This window comes from Phyllobates terribilis, unplaced genomic scaffold (assembly GCF_046119375.1).
Source record: "Phyllobates terribilis strain yellow unplaced genomic scaffold, ASM4611937v1 Scaffold_11__3_contigs__length_659146591, whole genome shotgun sequence".
Lineage (NCBI taxonomy): Eukaryota > Metazoa > Chordata > Amphibia > Anura > Dendrobatidae > Phyllobates > Phyllobates terribilis.
Window position 1 is genome coordinate 478,654,942 of NW_027362771.1, and position 24,717 is coordinate 478,679,658.

The following is a 24,717-nucleotide window of genomic DNA, read 5'->3' on the forward strand; positions in this document are numbered from 1 at the left end:
TCTGAGGATTGCCCCTGACTGATCTCACCATTCTTCTTCTCTGCCTTTCTGATGTTTTTCTTGGCCTGCCACTTCTGGCCTTAACAAGAACTGTCCCTGTGTTCTTCCATTTCCTTACTTTGTTCCGCACAGTGGAAACTGACAGGTTAAATCTCTGAGACAGCTTTTTGTATCCTTCCCCTGAACAACTATGCTGAATAATCTTTGTTTTCAGATCATTTGACAGTTGTTTTGAGGAGCCCATGATGCCACTCTTCAGAGGAGATTCAAACAGGAGAACAACTTGCAAGTGGCCACTTTAAGTAGCTTTTCTCATGATTGCATACACCTGACTATGAAGTTCAAAGCTCAATGAGGTTACAAAACCAAAAAAAGTGCTTTAGTAAGTCAGTAAAAAGTAGGTAGGAGTATTTAAAACAAGAAAATGATAAGGGTGCCCATACTTATGCACCTGTCAAATTTTGCTTGAATGCAGATTGCACATTTTCTGTTAGTACAATAAACCTCATTTCAAGGCAGAAACATTACTGTGTTCAACAGTTATTACATATATCAAACTGAAATAGCTGTTGCAAAAACAACAATTTTAAGAAAACATTAAGCTTAAGATTAATAGGGGTGCCCAAACTTTTTCATATACCTGTATGTGTATACTGGAGGATGCAGATCAACAATAGTAGATAAATATATTAGAAAGCATGTCTGCCTCATGATGCAACATTACACTTATTAGTGTAAGACATAGTCACATTTTAGCAATCACCCTGGGATTTCAGTCAGTGCATGAAATACTATACACTTTCTAAGACAGGCCAGCAAGAATTTGGTTGGATATCTAGTAATAGTACCATACAGGATGGCATTATTCTTTGAAATTGAGCTAATCAAAATTGTAGGTGTCATGAGACTTTTGGCTTAATGGGGTTGTGTAGAGCTAATATATTGTTGACCTCTCTTTAGGAGAAGTAATCAATATCTGATCAGTGGCAGGCTGAAGATCAGCTCCTGTTCCTGGCAGCGGCTCCTACACATTAAAGGGATCCTGACAGCTCGACCCCCGGACAACACGTATCATACACTTGCTGTTTTATTTAATTTTTTGACGCTGAAATTCTGAGGTGTTTCAGAGAAAGCTTCCTGTAAAAGCTGCCGGGTACCGAGCCGCATGGAAGACTGCTTGAAAAGGCGGATCCCCAGGGACTCCTTCCCACCCACTCCCTTGGAGTGACAGGTCTCTCCCTATACATGCCCACAGTGTCTGATCTATGCTGCCTGGTTCACTTTAAATGGAGGTCTGCTATATTCATTACATCTTCCTGCCACAAGCTGATCGTAGGGGTACAGAGTCCGGACCCCAATAATCTGTTGTGAATAACTTCTCCTAAATAAAGTGCTTGGCCAGCTAGACAGACTTCTCTTTCTTACACCACCTCATCATAGCTGGCACACTTACACTTGTATGCCAATAATTTGTGCCACAAAATAGAACATGTCTTTTCTTAATTTGGTGCGTTTTATAACTCCTATTAGCCTTGCTGCTTTCTTGGAACACTTTTCAAAAAGGCATTGGAAAAGATTTCTTATATGGTAGCACATGCACTCCATATATTTATGGTGGATTTTGCAAAAGAATTATGGAACAATTTGCTTCATAAATCTCCCTCACTTTTACCCTACAGGCGGCGGGCACACAATGATATATTATTATGTTCTATATAATGAGTATGAATGGCGAGTACCAATAATCTGGAATTTGTGCAGTCAGCACTTTGACTTATGTGCCAAGTTGGCACAGGAAAACTGTTCGGAAACTTTGCTGTTGACCTCCTGTCGCGAAAAGTTGATCTTGTTCTGCCACATACCACTGGAGCAACAGACAGCAGCTCCCATACAAAGGACTGGACTGAATTTCCACCTCTATGAACTTTCCTTCAGAAGCAGAAATAACTGAGAGGCCACCTTAAAATCCTTCCTAATGAGCAGCCCCAGATAATGGCGGGATGTTTTTAGCTGGGTGCCAGCATGATGCTTGGGTCCTTTAGACTGTAATTACATTCCTTTGTTGTTGAAGTCTAATAATGCCTTGCATGGTGACCCATAAAATCATGCATCCTCTTTGTCTCACACTAATCCTTTTAGATTTCATCATGACTATAAATTGTGCCATTATTTGATGTCAGCGGCTCATGCTCAAGCCCCTGACAGGTTAAATCTGCTCAATGTGCCCCAACCCATGGATGCAAATAAGCAGCAGGAAAGAGGAACCATATCCATAGTTCATCTACAGCCAATTTACTCAGCATGTGATTGCAGAACCGCTGACTCTTCATAGTAATCTACAAATGTCATATAATAGCTCCTGTAAGACAGAGATTCCACAAATATCCAGGAAAGGACACATAATGGACATTTATCAATCTTCTCTTGAGATACACTGTATGCAGAATTATTAGGCAAGTGAGTACTTTGACCATATCATCATTTTTATGCAGATTTTCCAACTCCAAGCTGCATAAACTTGAATGCTTATTGGATGAAGCCGATCAGGTGATGTGTATTTGTGTTGACGCACCCAGGGGGATGGGGAAACGACTCGGCGCCCAGGCCTTGTTGTTGCCTGATCTCGGGGGATGTCGCGGTGGCCGTCACTCTTAAAAGGAAAGGGGGGAAAGTTGTATGGGATAGGGGAATGTTCGTGATGCCACCCGTGGTGTCTGGTGAGAGTCACCAGCGCTGCTACAGTCCTCTGAGGCCGGTGTTCAGGCAGCTTAGTTGGTGCGGCTCACCACAGGTGGAGCAGGGCCTCAGGGCAAGTAGAGAGGGTGTAGAATAGAGCGTTGGCGGGTGCAGAGCCGCGGAGGAAAGAACAGACAGAGGCAGTAGTTGAAGTCATCCAAGTCTTTACTCACGGTGATGTTTTCTCAGCTCAGAGCTTCTCTCTGCTGTCACACGGCGAGCTGCGGCCGCCAGCGTGGGGTTCAGCACACTCCAGGTAGTTCAGGAGCGCCTGACAGGACCCCGGCTCTAGTGTATTCCTCTCCTGTTGAACTTCTCCCGCCTTGTGTCCCCCACTCAGTCCCGTACGGGTACAGCGATGTCCCTTGTGGGTAACGTGTAGTTCCCATACCGACTGGGTGCCCTTTTTGGTGACTGGTGGTGAGAACATGGTGTAAGGCCGGGTCCCTCTGGATAAACTCAAATTAGGGCATACAGGTGGCGACTCCGCTCCGTCCGTATCCCCGTGGGATCCACATAAGCCTCCGGACTTTTCCGACAGAGACGTGAAGTGCAAAGTCAGATAATCGGGGACCGGTACCCCCTCTTGCGGCAGGGTCTCTCTGGCAGGGCCAGAATAAGGTATGCAGGTGGCGACTCCGCTCCGTCCGCACCCCCTGAGATCCTTTCGCCTGTGGAGCCTATCTCCTCTGCTCCCCTCCTAGGCCTTCTTGCTTGGACCCTGACTGGGAACAGAGCCGGTTGTAACTCTGCCCCGACCCCCCGTCTCGAGGCCTGAGACTGGGAACCATGGATCCTCAGCCGGCTGCAGCTTTGTGCTGACTTGCCGTCCCAAAGACCCACGACCAAAGACCATGTTATTAAAATGGCCTCCAGTTAAATAGAATTCTAATTAAGTGCTTAAGTAAATGCTTCCTCCACCCTCACTCACTACGTGGTTCCCCCTAACTTTGGTTCCCCCCAACTCCTCCATTCAGGCCCGGGGCAGCACTATGGTGCTTTAGGCCCCCTTCAGAACTGGAGTGGTGTAGTGTTGAGTGTGTGGTTGGGGTCCTGTGTAGCACTCCATCCTTACCTGGGAGAGGAGATACCACACCTCGTTCTGAGGTGCAGTACCCCTGTGGCGACTGAACCCTGAGGGGCGCCACAGTATAATAAGGACGGTGAGGCCTAAGGATATCAGCACCTTTCATCAAGGTGTGCAAAATGATTAGGCAGCTTGTTTTCCTCAGATAAAATGGACCAGAAAAGAAATTTCATTGGCTTGGAAAAGTCAAAAATTGTTAGAAGTCTTACAAAAGATGCAGCACTGTTGAAATTGCTAAGATATTGGGGCGTAGTCACAGAACCATCATTTGTTGCAAATAGTTAAGAGTCCCAAAAAACATGTTGAGAAAAGACGCTCATTAAGTGCCAAAGATTTGAGAAGAATCAAACATGAAGCGACCAAGAAGCCATTATCCTCTAGTGCTGTCATATTCCAGAGCTGCAGCCTCCCTGAAGGCCTAGAAGTACAAGGTGATCAGTGCTCAGAGAAATGGCCGAGGTGAGGAGGCTGAAACCCGACCACTGAGCAAGACACAGAAGTTGAAATGTCAAGACTGGGCCAAGAAATATCTGAAGACGGATTTTTCAAAGATTTTATGGACTGATGAGATGAGAGTGACTCTTGATGGGCCAGATGGATGTGCCCGTGGCTGGATAAGTAACGTACACAGTCCTCCACTTCGACTCAGACGCCAGCAAGGTGGAGGTGGGGCATTGCTATGGGCTGGTGTTAATGATGAGCTAGTTGGACCTTTTCAGGTTGAATATGGACTCAAAATCAACTCCCAAACCTACTGCCAGTCTTTAAAAGACACTTTCTTCAAGCAGTAGTACAGAAAAAAGTCTGCATCTGTCAAGAAAACAATGATTTTTATGAAGGACAATGCTCCATCACATGCACTGAAGTCCTCCACTAATTGGCTGCCAGTAAAGGTCTTAAATATGAAAGAATAATGACATGGCCCATTCCTCACCTGACCTAAACCCTCTTGACTAGTGTTGAGCGATACCTTCCGATATCAGGAAATATCGTATCGGATTGGATCGGGCCGATACCCAAAAAGTATCGGATATCGCCGATTCCGATACCGGAAACCAATGCAAGTCAATGGGACACAAATATCGGAATGAAAATAAACCCTTTCTTTCCTTGTAGGTTAATTCTACATGAAGTAAAACAACTAAGAATAATGTAGAATGACATGAAAAGCCGGCAATTCATCAGCGGCATTCACCGGTACCCGACAATTTACAACAGAAAGAATAGAGCTTCACACATAGATTAGATAGATAGAAACATGTCAGTCACATATATATGAAGTACAGTGACAGTGTTGCTTACTGTACTTGTCATTTAGTGTAAAGGATTTATTAAAAAAAATATTAGTGTTTTCGTGCACCGTCTCTTTAAAAAAGCCGGCCGGCAATTCAGCATCTGTACCCGACAATTTATAACAGACAGAATAGAGCTTCACACATAGATTAGATAGATAGAAACATGTCAGTCACATATATAAGAAGTACAGTGACAGTGTTGCTTACAGAACTTGTCATTTAGTGTAAAGGATTTATTTAAAAAAATAATAGTGTTTTCATGCACCGTCTCTTTAAGAAAGCCGGCCGGCAATTCAGCATCTGTACCCGACAATTTAGAATAGAAGGAATAGAGAATCACACATAGATTAGATAGATAGAAACATGTCAGTCACATATATATGAAGTACAGTGACAGTGTTGATTACTGTACTTGTCATTTAGTGTTAAAATAAAGGATTTATTTAAAAAAAAATTGGCGTGGGGTTCCCCTTAATTTTAGGCTCTAGCGGAGGTTAAGCAGACAGCTGGGGCAAATGTTTGAAGCCTGGGAAGGGGGTAATACCCACGGAGCTTCCCAGGCTACTAATATCAGCCCCCAGCTGAATACCTAGCCTTTACTAGCTATTAAAATGGGGGACCCCCCCAAAAAAATGACGTGGGGTCCCCCCTAATTTAATAGCTAGCACAGGCTAGGCAGACAGCTGGGGGCTGATATTAATAGCCCAGGAAGGGTGCCATGAATATTGGCCCCCTCCCAGGCTAGAAACACCAGCCGTCAGCCGCCCCAGAAATGGCGCATCCATAGGATGCGCCAATTCTGGCACTTAGCCTCGCTCTTCCACGCTGCCCTGGTGCGGTGGCAGGGGGTAATAGGGTTGGGGTTGATGTCAGCTTATAATGCCAGCTGACATCAAGCCCAGGTTAGTAATGGAGAGGCGTCTATAAGACACCCCCATTACTAACCCCATAGTCAAAGTTAAAAGAAAACACAAACACCCAGAGTAAAGTCCTTTAATTGAAATAAAGACACAATTCTTTATTGTTCTAAATTAAACCATACTTACCATCACGCCCATTCCAGCTGAAGCCAACGATCTCCTGCAATAAAAGAAAAATAATAAAGCAACCTCATCCTTACCTTTCGATGGTTCCCAGGACAGCTTCAGCTCTGCTACATCGAGATGACAGGCTGGACCGCAGCAGAAAGCTGCCATCCAGCCTGTCATCCCGCAGACACTGAGAAGCGCAGGCATGCTTGCGCTCCTCAGTGTCTCTCTGTGACGTCATCCAGATGAGCCGAGTTCATGTCCAATGAACTCAGCTCACCTCATGCACGTCACTGACAGCGTGGGAAAATTCTCCTGCACTCAGCGCTTCAGCGTGAGAATTCTCCCACGCTGTCAGTGACATACATGAGGTGAGGTCATGTCCAATGAACTCAGCTCACCTCATGCACGTCACTGACAGCGTGGGAAAATTCTCACGCTGAAGTGCTGAGTGCAGGAGAATTTTCCCACGCTGTCAGTGACGTACATGAAGTGAGCGGAGTTCATTGGACATGACCTCGGCTCATCTGGATGCCGTCACAGCCAGACACTGAGGAGTGGAAGTATGCCTGCGCTTCTCAGTGTCTGCGGGATGACAGGATGGATGGCAGCGTTCTGCTGCGGTCCAGCCTGTCATCTCGATGTAGCAGAGCTGAAGCTGTCGTGGGAGCCATGGAAAGGTAAGGATGAGGTTGCTTTATTATTTTACTTTTATTGCAGGAGATCGTTGGCTTCAGCTGGAATGGGCGTGGTGGTAAGTATGGTTTAATTTAGAACAATAAAGAATTGTGTGTTTATTTCAATTAAAGGACTTTTTTCTGGGTGTTGTGTTTTTTTAAATACTTTACTAGAAATTCATGGTGGTCATGTCTAATATTGGCGTAACCCCATGAATTTTGGGCTTAGGGCCAGCTGATAATGCCAAGCTGGCCTTAACCCCTTTATTACCCAGTGAGCCACCGCACCAGGGCCCTGGATGAGTTGGGTACAGCGCCAGAAGATGGCGCTTCTATGAACGCGCCATTTTCTGGGGCGGCTGCGGACTGCAATTTGCAGCGGGGGTGGCCCAGAAAGCTTGGGTCTCCCTGCGCTGCGGATTCCAGCCCCCAGCTGCCTAGTTGTATCTGGCTGGGCACAAAAATAGGGCGAAGCCCCACGCATTTTTTTTTAAAATTATTTCATGAAATTCATGGAATAATTAAGAAAAAAAGGGCTTCCCTATATTGTTGTGTCCAACCAGGTACAAATAGGCAGCTGGTGGTTGGGGGCAGCCCATTCCTGCCTGCTGTACCTGGCTGGACACAAATATAGTGCGAAGCCCCACGTCAATTTTTTTTTAATTATTTCATGAAATAATTTTTTTAAAAAAGGGCTTCCCTATATTGTTGTGTCCGGCCAGGTACAAATAGGCAGCTGGTGGTTGGGGGCAGCCTGTTCCTGCCTGCTGTACCTGGCTGGACACAAATATAGGGCGAAGCCCCACGTCAATTTTTTTTAAAATAAGTCCTTTATTTTAACACTAAATGACATTTGAGGAGTTAATAAAGATGCAGTCCCTAAATTATTATTTATTTTTTAATTAATTTTTCCCAAAACTTTTGACGTGGGCTTCGCCATATTTTTGTATGCCAGCCAGGTACAGCATCCAGCTTCTATGAACGCGCCATTTTCCGGGGTGGCTGCGCACTGCAATTTTCAGCGGGGGGAGGGGGGGGGGCAGAAAGCTTGGGCCTCCCTGCGCTGCAGATTCCATCCCCCAGCTGCCTAGTTGTACCTGGCTGGACACAAAAATAGGGAGAAGCTTCACGTATTTTTTTTTTTTAATTATTTCATGAAATTCATGAAATAATTAAGAAAAAAAGGGCTTCCCTATATTGTTGTGTCCAACCAGGTACAAATAGGCAGCTGGTGGTTGGGGGCAGCCCGTTCCTGCCTGCTGTACCTGGCTGGACACAAATATAGTGCGAAGCCCCACGTCAATTTTTTTTAAATCATTTCAGGAAATTCATGAAATAATTTAAAAAAATTGATGTGGGGCTTCGCCCTATATTTGTGTCCAGTCAGGTACAGCAGGCAGGAACGGGCTGCCCCCAACCACCAGCAGCCTATTTGTACCTAGCCGGACACAACAATATAGGGAAGCCCTTTTTTTCTGAATTATTCCATGAATTTCATGAATTTAAAAAAAAAAAAACGTGGAGCTTCGCCCTATTTTTGTGTCCAGCCAGGTACAACTAGGCAGCTGGGGGCTGGAATCTGCAGCGCAGGGAGGCCCAAGCTTTCTGGGCCCCACCCGCTGCAAATTGCAGTCCGCAGCCGCCCCGGAAAATGGCGCGTTCATAGAAGCGCCATCTTCTGGCGCTGTACCCAACTCATCCAGGGCCCTGATGCGGTGGCTCACTGGGTAATAAAGGGGTTAAGGCCAGCTTGGCATTATCAGCTGGCCCTAAGCCCGAAATTCATGGGGTCACGCCAATATTAGACATGACCACCATGAATTTCTAGTAAAGTATTTAAAAAAAACACAAACACCCAGAAAAAAGTCCTTTAATTGAAATAAACACACAATTCTTTATTGTTCTAAATTAAACCATACTTACCATCACGCCCATTCCAGCTGAAGCCAACGATCTCCTGCAATAAAAGAAAAATAATAAAGCAACCTCATCCTTACCTTTCCATGGCTCCCACGACGGCTCCAGCTCTGCTACATCGAGATGACAGGCTGGACCGCAGCAGAACGCTGCCATCCAGCCTGTCATCCCGCAGACACTGAGAAGCGCAGGCATACTTCCACTCCTCAGTGTCTGGCTGTGACGGCATCCAGATGAGCCGACAATGAACTCGGCTCACCTCATGTACGTCACTGACAGCGTGGGAGAATTCTCCTGCACTCAGCGCTTCAGCGTGAGAATTTTCCCACGCTGTCAGTGACGTGCATGAGGTGAGGTCATGTCCCATGAACTCGGCGCACCTCATGCACGTCACTGACAGCGTGGGAGAATTCTCACGCTGAAGCGCTGAGTGCAGGAGAATTTTCCCACGCTGTCAGTGACGTGCATGAGGTGAGCTGAGTTCATTGGACATGACCTCGGCTCATCTGGATGACGTCACAGAAAGACACTGAGGAGCGCAAGCATGCCTGCGCTTCTCAGTGTCCGCGGGATGACAGGCTGGATGGCAGCGTTCTGCTGCGGTCCAGCCTGTCATCTCGATGTAGCAGAGCTGAAGCTGTCCTGGGAACCATGGAAAGGTAAGGATGAGGTTGCTTTATTATTTTACTTTTATTGCAGGAGATCGTTGGCTTCAGCTGGAATGGGTGTGGCGGTAAGTATGGTTTAATTTAGAACAATAAAGAATTGTGTCTTTATTTCAATTAAAGGACTTTTTTCTGGGTGTTTGTGTTTTTTTTAAATACTTTACTAGAAATTCATGGCGGTCATGTCTAATATTGGCGTGACCCCATGAATTTCGGGCTTAGGGCCAGCTGATAATGCCAAGCTGGCCTTAACCCCTTTATTACCCAGTGAGCCACCGCACCAGGGCCCTGGATGAGTTGGGTACAGCGCCAGAAGATGGCGCTTCTATGAACGCGCCATTTTCCGGGGCGGCTGCGGACTGCAATTTGCAGCGGGTGGGACCCAGAAAGCTTGGGTCTCCCTGTGCTGCAGATTCCAGCCCCCAGCTGCCTAGTTGTACCTGGCTGGACACAAAAATAGGGCGAAGCGCCACACATTTTTTTTTTAATTATTTCATGAAATTCATGGAATAATTAAGAAAAAAAGGGCTTCCCTATATTGTTGTGTCCGGCTAGGTACAAATAGGCAGCTGGTGGTTGGGGGCAGCCCGTTCCTGCCTGCTGTACCTGGCTGGACACAATTATAGGGCGAAGCCCCACATAATTTTTTTTTAATTATTTCATGAATTTCCTGAAATAATTAAAAAAAAATTGACGTGGGGCTTCACACTATATTTGTGTCCAGCCAGGTACAGCAGGCAGGAACGGGCTGCCCCCAACCACCAGCTGCCTATTTGTACCTAGCCGGACACAACAATATAGGGAAGCCCTTTTTTTCTTAATTATTCCATGAATTTCATGAAATAATTAAAAAAAAAAAAACGTGGAGCTTCTCCCTATTTTTGTGTCCAGCCAGGTACAACTAGGCAGCTGGGGGATGGAATCTGCAGCGCAGGGAGGCCCAAGCTTTTTGCCCTCCCCCCCCCCGCTGAAAATTGCAGTCCGCGGCCGCCCCGGAAAATGGCGCGTTCATAGAAGCTGGATGCTGTACCTGGCTGGCATACAAAAATATGGCGAAGCCCACGTCAAAAGTTTTGGGAAAAATTTATTAAAAAATAAATAATAATTTAGGGACTGCATCTTTATTAAGTCCTCAAATGTCATTTAGTGTTAAAATAAAGGATTTATTTTAAAAAAAAATGGCGTGGGATCCCCCATAATTTTAGTCTCTAGCGGAGGTTAAGCAGACGGCTGGGGCAGATGTTTGAAGCCTGGGAAGGGGGTAAAACCCACGGAGCTTCCCAGGCTACTAATATCAGCCCCCAGCTGAATACCTAGCCTTTACTAGCTATTAAAATGGGGGACCCCCCAAAAAAAAATGACGTGGGGTCCCCTCTATTTTAATAGCTAGCAAAGGCTAGGCAGACAGCTGGGGGCTGATATTAATAGCTCAGGAAGGGTGCCATGAATATTGGCCCCCTCCCAGGCTAGAAACACCAGCCGTCAGCCGCCCCAGAAATGGCGCATCCATAGGATGCGCCAATTCTGGCACTTAGCCTCGCTCTTCCACGCTGCCCTGGTGCGGTGGCAGGGGGTAATAGTGGTGGGGTTCATGTCAGCGCCAGCTGCCATGAAGCCCAGGTTAGTAATGATGGCCGTCTATATGACACCCCCATTACTAACCTACAAAGTGTTAAAAAGAAAAAACACACTACACCCAGAAAAAAATAATTTATTTGAAATAAAACACCATTTTATTTAATTCTTAGTTTACTAAAAAAAAAATAGTTACCTGTCCACGTTCCTGCGCTGATCTCCCATGCACAGCTGTCACATCTGGAGATGGTGACAGCTGTGCATGGCTGCTGTAAGCTCACGCTGCCGGGAACACGTCCGCTCCCGGCAGCGGGAGCCACTGACTGAGGTCACCGGAGTGCATTCAGGCAGCGCAGCTCCGGAGACCTCCTTTACGGCAGTGCTGTACCGTGGGAATTTCTCACGATACAGCAGTGCCGTAAAGGAGCTAACCGGAGCAGCGCTGCCTGAACTCCGGTGAACCCTTACGGCCCCGTCATTCTAGCGGCGGCAGCGGTTCAGAGCGGTCACATTCTATGTGGCTGCTCTGAACTGGAGATCTTCGTGGGACACTCGTGGACTACTACGGAGGGGTAAGGATAAGGTTGTGGTTTATTATTTTATATTTTATTACAGGAGATCGATGGCTTCGGGGAATTAGGTGTCTAGGTGAGTATAGGTGTAGTTTTTTATTTTTTACTTTATTTTAGGTGGCGATCGGCGGGGACAGGTAATGTATGAACTAATTTCTTTTAGGTAACCACTGGCCACCAATGACATGTATTTAACATTTATTGGGGACACAGTAGGGCAATTTAAATAGCAGGATCAGGCTGATGGGAACTACTGCTCCCATCGAGCTGATCCTGCTGGCAGGAGTGGACGGGGGACAGACATAGGCCGATGGGAGTAGTAGTGTCACATCGGCCTATGTCTGCCCGCACACACACCCGCACACACACCCGCACACACACACCCCGCACACACACCCGCACACACACACACCCCGCACACACACACCCCGCACACACACCCGCACACACACCCGCACACACACACCCCGCACACACACCCGCACACACACACACCCCGCACACACACCCGCACACACACACCCGCACACACACACCCCGCACACACACCCGCACACACACCCGCACACACACACCCCGCACACACACCCGCACACACACCCGCACACACACCCCGCACACACACACACCCCACACACACTAATCATGACGGGTCCGGGAGGTGAGGCTGACCTGTGCGGCCGTGGGAAAGTTGATGTGAGTTCATGCAGTCAAGCATGAACTCACATGAACCCTCTGAGGGCACCGCGGCTACTTCAAATGAACAGCTGATCGGCATCACCTGATACCTCAGCTGTTCATTTGAAATAACCGGCGGGAAAGCGCAGCACAGAACGGGAAAGCCGGCGGTGAAGTCTTTTCACTGCCGGCTTCCCCGCCCGGGTCCTTCGCTCCTTGGTGCTGCGCTCCCCGCCCGGTCCTAATTTACGATCGGGATTGGAGGTGGCGAGGGGAGCGGAGGATCGGGGTGGGAGGCTGCGGGGAAGCAGTATGGGGCTGCGTGATTGTTTAAAAGCCGGCGGCTTTTTACCGCTCGCCGGCTTTTAAACAATCAGGAGAATTCTCCCACGCTGGGATGGCATTCTGATGACAAGCTGGATCGCAGCTGAGCGCTGCCATCCAGCTTGTCATCCTTCAGAGACACTGCAGAGCGCAGGCATTATGGGAACTTCCGATTCCGGTATTCGATATTATAAAAGTATCGGAATTAAGTATCGGAATTCCGATACAGTGAATATCGGCCGATACCCGATATTTCAGTATCGGAATGCTCAACACTACTCTTGACATAACATTATGCACAACATAATCTTGGGAGTATGGCTGCTGTCGTTTCAAAATGCGACTGCTTGCTTGCAGTAACAATATACAGCGGGAAGACATATAGTCTATTATACATAAAATCTTATATCTTCACAGATCTGAGACGTTACTGAATTTTTCTTATATTGAACTACCCACGACAATACAGAATGAAGCCTCCCTCTCACCACAACACATCCAAGTTTTATTTCTTTAAAAAAAATTAAGAAAACATGTTTATCTGGCTGAGCATTACCCTTAATGAAAATGAATGGAAGGATGCCTTCATCACTTGAATCTTCTCCAAATACAAAGCCGCAGAGAACGTCAAAGGACTATCTTGTGTCTTCTCCCACTGCTCATGGAACTGAATTGTTAACTTACAAATATCTCTAAATTTAAGGTTTGATTTTTATTGTGTCACAGGTATTGTGTTGCATTTCTCTTTCATTTTAATTAAAAGAGGAGTGAAAAAATGTACATTTTATCCCACTGCAGACATCCACTGTACATGTACAGCACATGTAGGTTGTGGGAGTATAAAAAAGGCTCAGGAGCTGAGCCTGAATCATACTTGAATTGGCCCCTCTGCAACACAATTGTGTGGTGCGAATAAGTGGCCATGACATCCAAGATGTGCTGAAGGCCCTCAAGCCTGCCATATCAGTATAATATAGGCTGGGCTTTACATGACACTATAATTTTCTGTATGCGCTTTGATTTTCTCTGTATATTCTATATACTGCATACTGTGATTCTCTCTATATACAACTATAGTATATAAAACAACTGTCCAGATAATCATAGATTCAATTCCCCTAAAAAACTTAAAAAGTTAACTTTTTTAATATTTAAGCATTTTTTTTTAAAAAATCAAAAAGTTTGAATCATTCCCTTTTAATAACAATGGAATTTAAAAAAATATATAAATATTTTTTTTAGTATTTCCACATCCATAAAAGTCCAATCTGCCAAAATATAAAATGATTAACTTGTATGGTCCATGGCATAAAAAACAATTGAACAGCTATAATTGCCATTTTTTTGTTGCAAGTTGCCATAACTCTGCAAAAAAAGAATGCACATCTTTAACACCTAAAAATCTGTTATTTCTATTCTGCAATCTATTCCGGTACGTGTCACATGGACGACACACAGAATTCACATGGATTGTACACACGGATGACACAAGGGTGGTATACACGTACACACAGACGGACAACAGAAAACCACACGGATAGTAAAAACGGACCGTCTCACGCATACGTTTTTTAAGCAGATGTGTTAAGGGGCCTTAGATGAAGGGGATGAAAAAACTAAATCGCAAAATTAAAAAATTGGCTACGGCATAAGTTGAGAGAAGTGTTTTTGCCAAGAAACTATACACAAGGGGATACAATCTGTAATTAGTTGAGGGACGATCAAAAGCAATGTCAAAAAACAATATTTTTCTCAAAGAGTAGTAGATGCTTTCTAACAAACTTACAAACTTCCAGCAGGTGAGTAGCATACTGTACAGTGCATTAACCTACAGTCTGTGAAGAAGCTGCAGGCTGTCCTGATGCTCATCTTCAGTTCGTTTTTCAGTATAATAGTGAAAAATGTGAAATTTTGCCCTTATTAAGCTCATATTAGGGAACAGTTCTTCAGCTAATGGGAACATATTTGATATTAACATGTTACTTAAAAGGGATTGTCCGCCATTGGGGACTTTTTTTTCTTTACTTGCATACACGTATGTTTGGCTAAATCTAATTTTTGTAACAGAGTTTCATCAAAAATTTTGCATGGTTTGCCTTCTATAGTCTCTATGTTGTACTATCTATTGCTGGCTGCAGAAACGGTTAACTGAGTATCTATCAGTGAGATCATTCTGACAGTCCAATGTGAGAGTTTCTTTAATCTGTATTTTCGGTCCTAGTGCAATCTGACAAATCGGATTGCACTTGGACCAATGTTATTCTGTTGGGTTGTGCACATGTCCGATTTATTTTTTTCCCTCCGACAGAGTCTGGCTGTGAAAAAATCACAGTAGTCACGATTTACATCTGCAAATAGGAATGCACTCGACCATGCAAGTCAATTGTCCATTAAAAAAAATTCTTCTTCTCCACATGCGAGAAAATCAGATCATACTCTGATCAGAGTGTGATCAGAATGTGATTGGCATAATTGGCCCGATTCTCTCAGATGAGAAAAAATTTGATCGCTCGATCCTAGCATTAGTGTGATTCGATTTACGGATGCAAATCGTGCATGCTGCAATTTTTTCCTCCGACAGACTCGGTCCGAGGAAAAAAACGGACATGTGCACGGCTCCATAGACTAACATTGGTCCAAGTGCGATCCGATGTTTTACCAAAAATAAGGTGGTCTGTACTGGCCCTGAGGCTGGGGTCACACGGCTGTATTTTCTCTCATTAGAGAGAATCGGGTCGATTGTGCTAATCATACTCTGATCATAGTGTGATCCGATTTTCTCGGATGTGGAGAAGATGTAAAAAAAATAAATGTCTAAATATTCTCCATTTTTTCAGTCTATATTTTTTCCTTGGAATTTTAATAAAACTGAATTACAAAAATGATTTCTGGTCCAAGACACATGTATTTACTGTAGGTAAAATAAAAAAATTGTTCCCAGAGGTGAACACCCCCTTTAAGGAAACTCGTTTTCCTCTTATTTCTTCACATCTTACTTAAAGCTTTTTACACAACAAAGATCTTTCCATATCCACATTGTACTAATTGCAAGGGAGGCTCGGAGGATTTTCTTACTAATAAACTGTAAATAACAGATTTCTGCCCTTGACATTTCTTTTCCCCTCGGCACATTATTTGTGTCATCTTGACCTCCTTTCGCTATCATATCAGCCTTCCTCTATTAGCATAGTGGAAAGTAACAGTGGATTATGAATAATAATAACTAATGCATTTTATAGGTCTCGTAATGTCTCCACTTTTCTTTGTATAAAATAATAGAAATGTAGTCTACTTAAATGCTCTGTGTCTTTTCAACAAACCTTTCAAGTAGATAGTACAAGCAAAAAACAGGAAACTTTGTATGTTATATTGTCGGAAAAAAATGCTTCTTTTTCCACTTATGAGCCGAATCTTCCATGCCCTCCTCTGCCTCCTGATCTTATTATTAATGCTGAAAAAAATGCAAAAATTTGTCTTGGTCAAAACAAGACTTGACTGTCAGCTCACTGAGGCGTCAGATTACAGCTGTCAGTTGAAGTCTATGGCGGAAAATGTTGGAGGAGAAGGGAAAAGCACAGACATACCCAGACTTGATTGTGCTGCATCTTTCTAAACAAATGTTTTATCTGACCCTAGTGCTTTAGTGTCATTATTGCTTTACGTCACCTGTATCAGCCGCTCTATGTACAGGGAAAAAGAGGATTCTGTGGCTCAGATAAGGTGAGTTTTTTTATCGGGTGGCACGAAGGTGTCGTTATTACTTTTGGAGGGGGCACTGAAGGGGCATCATTGGAGTACTGATGATTTGAGTGAAAGGATCAGCCCAGCACCTGTGCCTCACTGTGGGGATAGGCTTCTGCAGGAGATTGTTCTGATAAGGGCTCGCTCACATTGAACGTATAACGAGTGCTATGCAATGATTTAACGGATAGCACTCGGCCCAATGTTATACTATAGAGCAGTGCAGATCTGCAATTTATTTCTCATGCCGATTCGGGTGCATGTGAAACATCGGACTGCACTTGGATTTTATCCGAGTGCAGTCCAACATCCAAGGACTCACAGAATGGAGAAGATGGAGAAATTAAGTTCTCCATCTTCTCCACACCTGCGCTCCGATTTTCTCGCATGCCATTTTATGATTCTCTTGCAACACACTATGATGACACCCGGCTCATAATCAACTGACAGAGTTTGAGCCGAGTGACATTAGCATAATCGAGCCAATTCTCTTGTGTTAAAGAACATACGGCTGTCTGACTGCAGCCTCACCACAATACTCAAAGGAGGAGACATGAGCTGACCAATCACTGCCATCATCGGTACTCCAAATGAGAACGTTCTGATATTCTGATCCTCTAAAGGCAGGAAAATAGACTGGGGAAAAGCCGGGGTTTGGAAGTCGCTTACATGTATTTTTTAACAGGAATAAAGACAAATCCATTAATAAAGTGAGTTGCAAAGTGTCAAACTTGTCCATGCTGGACAAAATCAAAATGATTAATTAAAAAGTAAAGTTTAGTTACTCTTTGAAAATTGGAGCTTTGTTATGTACAACATAATACTATTTCTTACTCCTGATTACTTATTCTGGCTTGCACTTGCACATATCAGTGTTTCCCATTTTTACTCTTTCCAGTTGAAATCTTTGTATTTTGTTAAAATAAAAATGTACCCTGAACCTTTTCATCGTCCGGCGAAAAGAAGTTATCATCAATTACTGATGGTGTGGGGATCCGACCTCTGGAGAATGGAGAATTTTTATACCCAACAGGTCACTTTTATCTCTGATACAAAATGGAGCATCAGGTCAGATTCCTAAGCATTCTCTGTGGGGTTTCCAGAAAAAGCTGAGCGCAGCGTTCATCAGCCCTATGGGGAATGAAGGGAGCGGCGGTCGAGCGTTTGCACTACAGCTCCATTCTAATGGGGATGAAAGTTCTCCATTCTGCTGATCAGTGCAGGTCCCAGGCTTCAAAACCCCCCTAGATCAATAAATTATCACATATACTGTGGATAGTTGATAACTTGTTTTCAACAGACAACCCCTTTAAGGGTTCATTAAGGCACCATAGCAGTGCATGGGGTGTCGTAACCAGTCATTAAAAATTGCAGTTCTCTAAAATAGTGCAAAACATGATGAGCTTAATTATAAATGTTCAGTAGCAAATTGTTGGTGTATATTATTTTACATACATTTGATAAGATTTATGAGGGTATTGCACTATTACAATTGCTTACCTGCTGCCTGCACTCTCGCCTTGCGACTCACCACGGTCCCAAAACGATTTTGCGCCACGCAGTCATATTCGCCCTGGTCAGATGACCCATCCTCCTTATTGACATGGAAGAAAGGAATATAGAGAGAACCATTGGGAAGTGGAAACATATCTGCCTCATTCCACAGGGGAGCGCCATTCTTCCTCCATATAATAGTAATGGGCTGGACACCATCTGCAGAGCACAGCAGAGTAAGAGGCTGTCCTGGTACTGCTACCTCATCGCTGGGCTCTGCTGGAAATGCCAACTCCACTGAGTATCCTTGACCTGTGAGAGAACAGAACAGTTATTAACCAAGATGATTGACATATTCCATCTTTACATTACTTTCACATGTGATGTACTTGAGTGAGGGTTTTTTTGGATGTACATAAATAGAGAGATTTTTAAAAGTTCGAAGTTCGGTTGAAATTTGATACATCTACTAGGAAAAAAACTAAGAGCATTTAAAATCTACTAAAATACCCACAGCAGGTTTGTTTCCAGAATCAAAACTAGATCTGGTTTATTAGTTTCCATATTCACCCTTGTAAACATGAAGAACATGCAGAATGTGAGTTATGGTACTTACAGGTAGTAGAGATTTTTTCTATAAATGATAATAAATGACATCTAAATGTTACTCAGACTCATGAACTTGTAATGAGCTTTGGAATATATTGCTTCTATATAAGAAAAAAAAAAATTGCTAATAGTGATGAGCGAGCGTGCTCGTTTAACCCTTTAACTTGGGTGCTTACCGAGTATCTACTGTGTGCTCGTATATTATGTTTGAGTCCCTGCGTCTGGATGATTTATGGCTGTTAGACAGCCTCAACACATGTGAGGATTCCCTAACAAACAAGCAATCCCTGCATGTGTTGAGGCTGTCTAACAGCCGTAAATCATGCAGACGCAGAGACTCAAACATAATATAAGAGCACGCCGAAGATACTCGGTAAGCACCCATGCTCGGTTAAAGGGTTAAACGAGCACGCTCGCTCATCACTAATTGCTAATACTTTACAATAGGCCTTGTGCACTATTACAATACAGTGCATTACAATTACATGTTATAACTACCGTAACCCAGCTGGTTTGGAATATCTCAGTATAACGAAAATTAATTGTCTGGTAATGAAATCCTATTTTGAAAGTGTAGGTACAATATACAGTACAGACCAAAAGTTTGGACACACCTTCTCATTTAAAGATTTTTCTGTATTTTCATGACTTTGAAAATTGTACATAGGTGGCTACTTTGAAGAACCTAGAATATAAGACATATTTTCAGTTGTTTCACACTTTTTTGTTAAGTATATAATTCCACATGTGTTAATTCATAGTTTTGATGCCTTCAGTGCGAATGTACAATTTTCATAGTCAAGAAAATACAGAAAAATCTTTAAATGAGAAAGTGTGTCCAAACTTTTGGTCTGTACTGTATCTGACACATATTATATGCAAATTATGTTTGCAGAATTATTTTCTGCTAAAATATGTGTTTCCTTTAAAGGGAATAAAACCATCATTGTATGGAAACAACAGAACACAGCCTAATAAGAGAACACATCCCTGAAATCTGTATCTCAGCCTCTACATCATCATTCTACCATCAGATTACATAGCAAAAACTTGCTGACAGATTCCTTTTAATATATTCTTTAACTTGGACTACAAAGGAGTACTTTACTAAGAAATTGCAGTAACTATAGCAACAGTAAATAATTCAGAACAGGGTAATTACAGCATGAAATATACAATATTAGACATATAATGAATCCTCAGGTTCACTCTAACTATTATAACAGTCTCTTCTTATATATTCTCATAGCTTTCTAGCAGGGACGGTGGCCCCGATAATATGAGAGTCATTGTACTGTTTCTTCCTCTAGCACAGACCCTAGCGGGGGGTCTATGGTTCTTCCTGCTAGGCAGCAAGTCTTCCTGACAAAGTCTAACAAGGCTCGCTGGGCCTCCTTCGCTCCTCCGCCCTGTCTGTTGTACTAGCCCAGGCCAGCCCTTAAACAGTACGTCAGTGCTGGAAGCAATGGCCTGGCTCACTTGTTCCTCCTGTTCACCACCGCAGGTGTCCACCACTGAGCGTAGTTTCCTCATGGATCTTCGGTGCTTGACCGATGGCGGATGTCTCTCGTACCCGGTGGGATAAGGGCTGCGCCTATGCTCTTGACTGCCGTAGTCTCGGCTCCAGGTCTTGACTGGCATGGGTCTGGTTTTCGGGGTTTGACCGGCGTAGTCTGGATTCCGGGGCTCGTCTGGCTCCACCAGGGCTTCCAGGTACTCCACAAGCCACTCGTTCACGCTTCCTGTCATAACCCGGCACCCCGGCCTCAGCATCTCCCGTGACGCACATCCTGTCATCTCTTGGTGCCAAATCTCCTCCCGTTTTGGCGCATTGGACTTTGCAAGCGAGTAGGAATTGTCCATAGGCAGAAAACGCATTTAAGGTCGAATTAGTATAGCTGGATTTATACTATGACCATTAGTTTCGAAGGCTTGGGAAATCTGTCTTCGCTTAGAAACATTTTAAAAAAATTGCCTCCATATGCTTCTACATTTTGGGCTAACACCATGAATAAGGCTCTTCAGCCTGATATGTGTAAGCATATTGTTTTAAATTGGATTTTATTGATGTGTGAGAGTTCTGGTTATTTTCTGTTCTGCTGTCAGCGATCAGACTATGTATTGGGATCTGGTATATAAGAAAAGGGGGAGCGGAATTCTTTTGGTTCAGGATTGGGATTACTGTAATTGGCTGTAGTTCCCGTGTAAAATACATGGACTAGTTATTAAGAATTGCATAACCATGACCAATATTGGGGCATGTTTTCAGCACCCCTTTCACATCATGAAAGTAAGTGTTGATTTCTATATAACACATTTCTCATTTTCCTCAGTTGCAGCCTGTCTTATCTAAAAACACCAGATGTATCTAGTGCCACCCACACTACGAAATGCTCCTCAGACTCTACATGCAGAAAGTCCTGCTATAAAGTGATCTTATTATTGAGTCCATTAGACCAGGGTTCCCCAACTCCAGTCCTCAAGGCCCACCAACAGGTCATGTTTTCAGGATTTCCTTAGTATTGCACAGGTGATAATTCCATCATCAGCACAGGCAATAGTTACATCACCTGTGCAATACTAAGGAAATCCTGAAAACATGACCTGTTGGTGGGCCTTGAGGACTGGAGTTGGGGAACCCTGCATTAGACTACATGGATACAAGCTGCTAGTTCTTGACTTCTATTAGCACCTAATTAGGTTTCTATGCCAGTTACATCTACTTCAGGTAATAGGTCCATAGTCATTTGTTCATGTATTTCATACTATATTTATTCATCTTTCAACTATTTGACTTTCTTATGTCATCATTTATATACATAAAAATTAACTTCTGTTGTCTGTTCTTTATAAACAACCAAAAAACTGGACCAAATTTCCACCAAATTTACCAAATAGGTAAATTATGCACTTTGGAAGGTTTTGCTACAGGTTTCAGGACCTACCAACGGAATGTCACAGCAAATATTAGTTTACAGCCAAAACGATGGACAAATCTGCCCCAAAGTTGCCACATAGATATTAATGGGGCACTTTGAAAGGCTTTGCACCAGGTTTTAGCTCTATAGGACCTTCCATTATTGATATATTCACTAAAAAGAACAGAATATCACAGCAAATATTAATTTACAGCCAAACAACCAGACCAACCTGCCCCAAATTTGCCACATAGGTAAATCAGGAGCTTTGGAAGGTTTTACACTGAATCTCATCTCTCTAAAACCTACCGATCTCAGCATATTCATACGGTGGCTTTATAGCAGTAGCAAATGAAGTTTTTAACCATACACAAACAACAAATAGTTAAATCAGATAGACCAGCGCGAAGTTGGGTAATTCTACTACTAGTTAGTAATATAAAAATCGTGCAGATCTGTGTTGTACTGATGCATAATAGGGCACCTGACGCTTGCTGTACATCTATGTGCCTTCTATGTTATTCAGAGTCATACATACTTTTTTATTCTTACAGATTCCACAAAAATAGTAACAAGTGACTGTAAACACTTAAAGGGGTTTTCCGGTCTAAAATGAAAAGTCTGCAGTCACTCTGTGTGACTGCAGACTCATGAATCCCTCCAGTGCAGGCACTGTGCGCTGAGAGGATTCACCCGTTTCTGAGCTGGGAATGGTGGGGATGTATGTGATATGCATACTGTCAGGCAGAAGCCATCTAGTGGGTGCAGCTTACTCCATACAAGTGTACAGAGTGAGGGCATGGCCTTCCAGTGGGCACGGCCTCGCTCAATACACTTGGATGGAGCGAGGTCACACCCACTAGACGGGTTCTGCCTGGGAGTATGCATATCACATCTATCACTGCCGTTCCTGGGTCAGAAACCGGAAAATCCTCCTAATTAGTTCTATAGGAATGGTGGTCACATGTGCACCAGCGCTTCAATCACAGAAGTCAGACTCAAAGTGATCATTTATTTATTATGTATCCAGTGGATGGGTGATCAATGGTGTTTATGGGATAACCTCTTTAAGGTTGGAAAGTGGGAGCAAACAGCTGCCTTTCTCCCATGCAAACAAAGAATTTGGTATGTTAAATTTCATTATGTGCAATCTGTTTTTATCTCAACATCTGAGGAATGAACACAGGTAAACATCTGATTAGTTTGCAGTTATGCCAAAATCGGCAGGCTTGGCTGAAATTAGCCTAACATATATGGCCATCTTTAGGGATAGCGATCTATATATAAAAGGGAAGACATATAAGCAAACATTCCTTCCTTTTGCCTACTCGAAACCAAGCTTCATGATCACTTTTAGGCTTTTTTTGCATGCCAATCTCGATGAACAGAGCGCTGGAGTAAGATGTGCCAAATTCAATAAGAAGTGTGCATCTCTTAATGAATTGGCGTCTATTTCAGCTGCCATGAATCACAGCAAAAAATGTACTCTTGTCAGAGAGGCTAGAATACATTTCTGTTATAATTTGCACCAATTTTTTGGCAGAAATTATAATTGTCCGTCTGTTTAAGACCAGCTCATTTTCAAAATGTGGGATAAGCTGACCAAGACTGATGTACAACTGCCTAAAGTGGAAATTGTTTTAGCACCGCTATGGGTTGCACAAAAAATTTGCAACATTTCAAGTAGTTTTACATCAGTTTTTACATTAAGGTATCTTAAAGGGAATCTGTCAGTAGGCTCAACCCTTCCAAGACATCTATATGGGCAGGTAGGTCATAGGAAGCTGAATAAAGTGATACTTTGTTATCTGTGATCTGATGTCTTATTCCACGTCTTTCTTATATGTAAATAAGCTGTAAATAAGCTGTTCAGGACTATGGGACAGATACTGATCTCCTAATCTGCCTCCAAGGTTTATTTTAAATAAAAGGGGAAGTTACCAGCAGGGCTGTGGAGTCGGAGTCATGGAGTCGGAGCCTATTTTGGTGCAGTCGGAGTTGGTATAAAATGGACCGACTCCTAAAATATATAATAAATTGGGTACAGTAGTTCAATGCAGTTTGTGGGGAATATTTTTTCATAAGAATTTGGGAAAGTTATGGCATGTCCTATAAATGTCTGTCCTATTCCTGACCAGTGTTTCCCAAACCCCATCCTCACAGCCCCCCACAGGTCATGTTTTCAGGATCTCCTTAGTATTACACAGGTGATGGAAGTATCATCAAGGCATCAGGAATTCTCTCACCTGTGCAATACTAAGGAGATCCTGAAAACATCACCTGTGGGGGGCCGTGAGGATGGGGTTTGGGAAACACTGGTCTAGACTTTTAGCTGAGATGAATCTGTGCTACAGTAAATTTATCACTTAAACATGAGCCATGTATGAGGGAGTCGGAGTTGGTGTCATGGAAATTGAGGAGTTGGAGTCGGAGGTTTGACTTACCGACTCCACAGCCCTGGTTACCAGTGTGAGACACGTAACTAACACAGAACAGTAGAACTGCAATTTTTCTCCCTACAAACACATTTGCTGCAGCTCTCACAGCTCTGCTGTATTACAACTCTGTCTGCCTGTAAGATGGAAGCTGAAGCTGAGAGGAGCCTGCAGATGTGTCAGGTATAATCACATGCAGATCTGCGGTGAGAGCAGAGAGCAGCCATCACACGTCACACTGGTAGCTCCCCCTTCATGTATAATAATCTCTGGAGGCAGATTCTCAGGGAGATCTATGTCCGGCCTGGAACAGCTCATTTGCATATAAGAAAAAACATTGATTTCTCTGGAATAAGATATCGTGTCGCAGATATGAAGGTATCATGTAATTCAGCTTCCTATGACCTGCATGCCCATGTAAAGGAGGGTTGATCCTATTGACAGATTCCCTTTAATGTTACTCAGAAATGTATTACAAAGTAGTCAGTTTAGTGCTCTTTTATTAAAGTCTTACAGTGGGTACGGAAAGTATTCAGACCCCTTTAAATTTTTCACTCTTTGTTTCATTGCAGCTATTTGGTAAATTCTAAAAAGTTCATTTTTTTTCTCATTAAAGTACACTCTGCACCCCATCTTCACTGAAAAAAACAGAAATGTAGAAATTTTTGCACATTTATTAAAAAACAAAAACTGAAATATCACATGGTCATAAGTATTCAGACCCTTTGCTCAGACACTCATATTTAAGTCACATGCTGTCCATTTCTTTGTGATCCGCCTTGAGATGGTTCTACTCCTTCATTGGAGTCCAGCTGTGTTTAATTAAACTGATAGGGCTTGATTTGGAAAGGCACATGTAGCACCCCGAGGACTCGGCTGCTACAGGGGTATTGCACCTCGAACCAGAGGTGCGGTATTCCACTCCCGGGTAAGGATGGAGTGTGGAACGGGGCTCAGTTAGCTGCA

The 24,717-nt window shown here is 43.6% G+C and overlaps 1 protein-coding gene across 2 annotated transcripts in view; it reads right to left on the minus strand.

Moving 5' to 3' along the window:
• Positions 1 to 24,717, minus strand: part of IGDCC3 (immunoglobulin superfamily DCC subclass member 3) — a 203,036-nt gene that overhangs the window by 133,160 nt on the left and 45,159 nt on the right. For both annotated transcript variants that reach the window (XM_073653419.1, XM_073653418.1), the window contains exon 2: positions 17,796 to 18,101. In XM_073653419.1, coding sequence (XP_073509520.1) covers positions 17,796 to 18,101 — 306 coding nt within the window. The remainder of the gene's footprint in view (positions 1 to 17,795; positions 18,102 to 24,717) is intronic.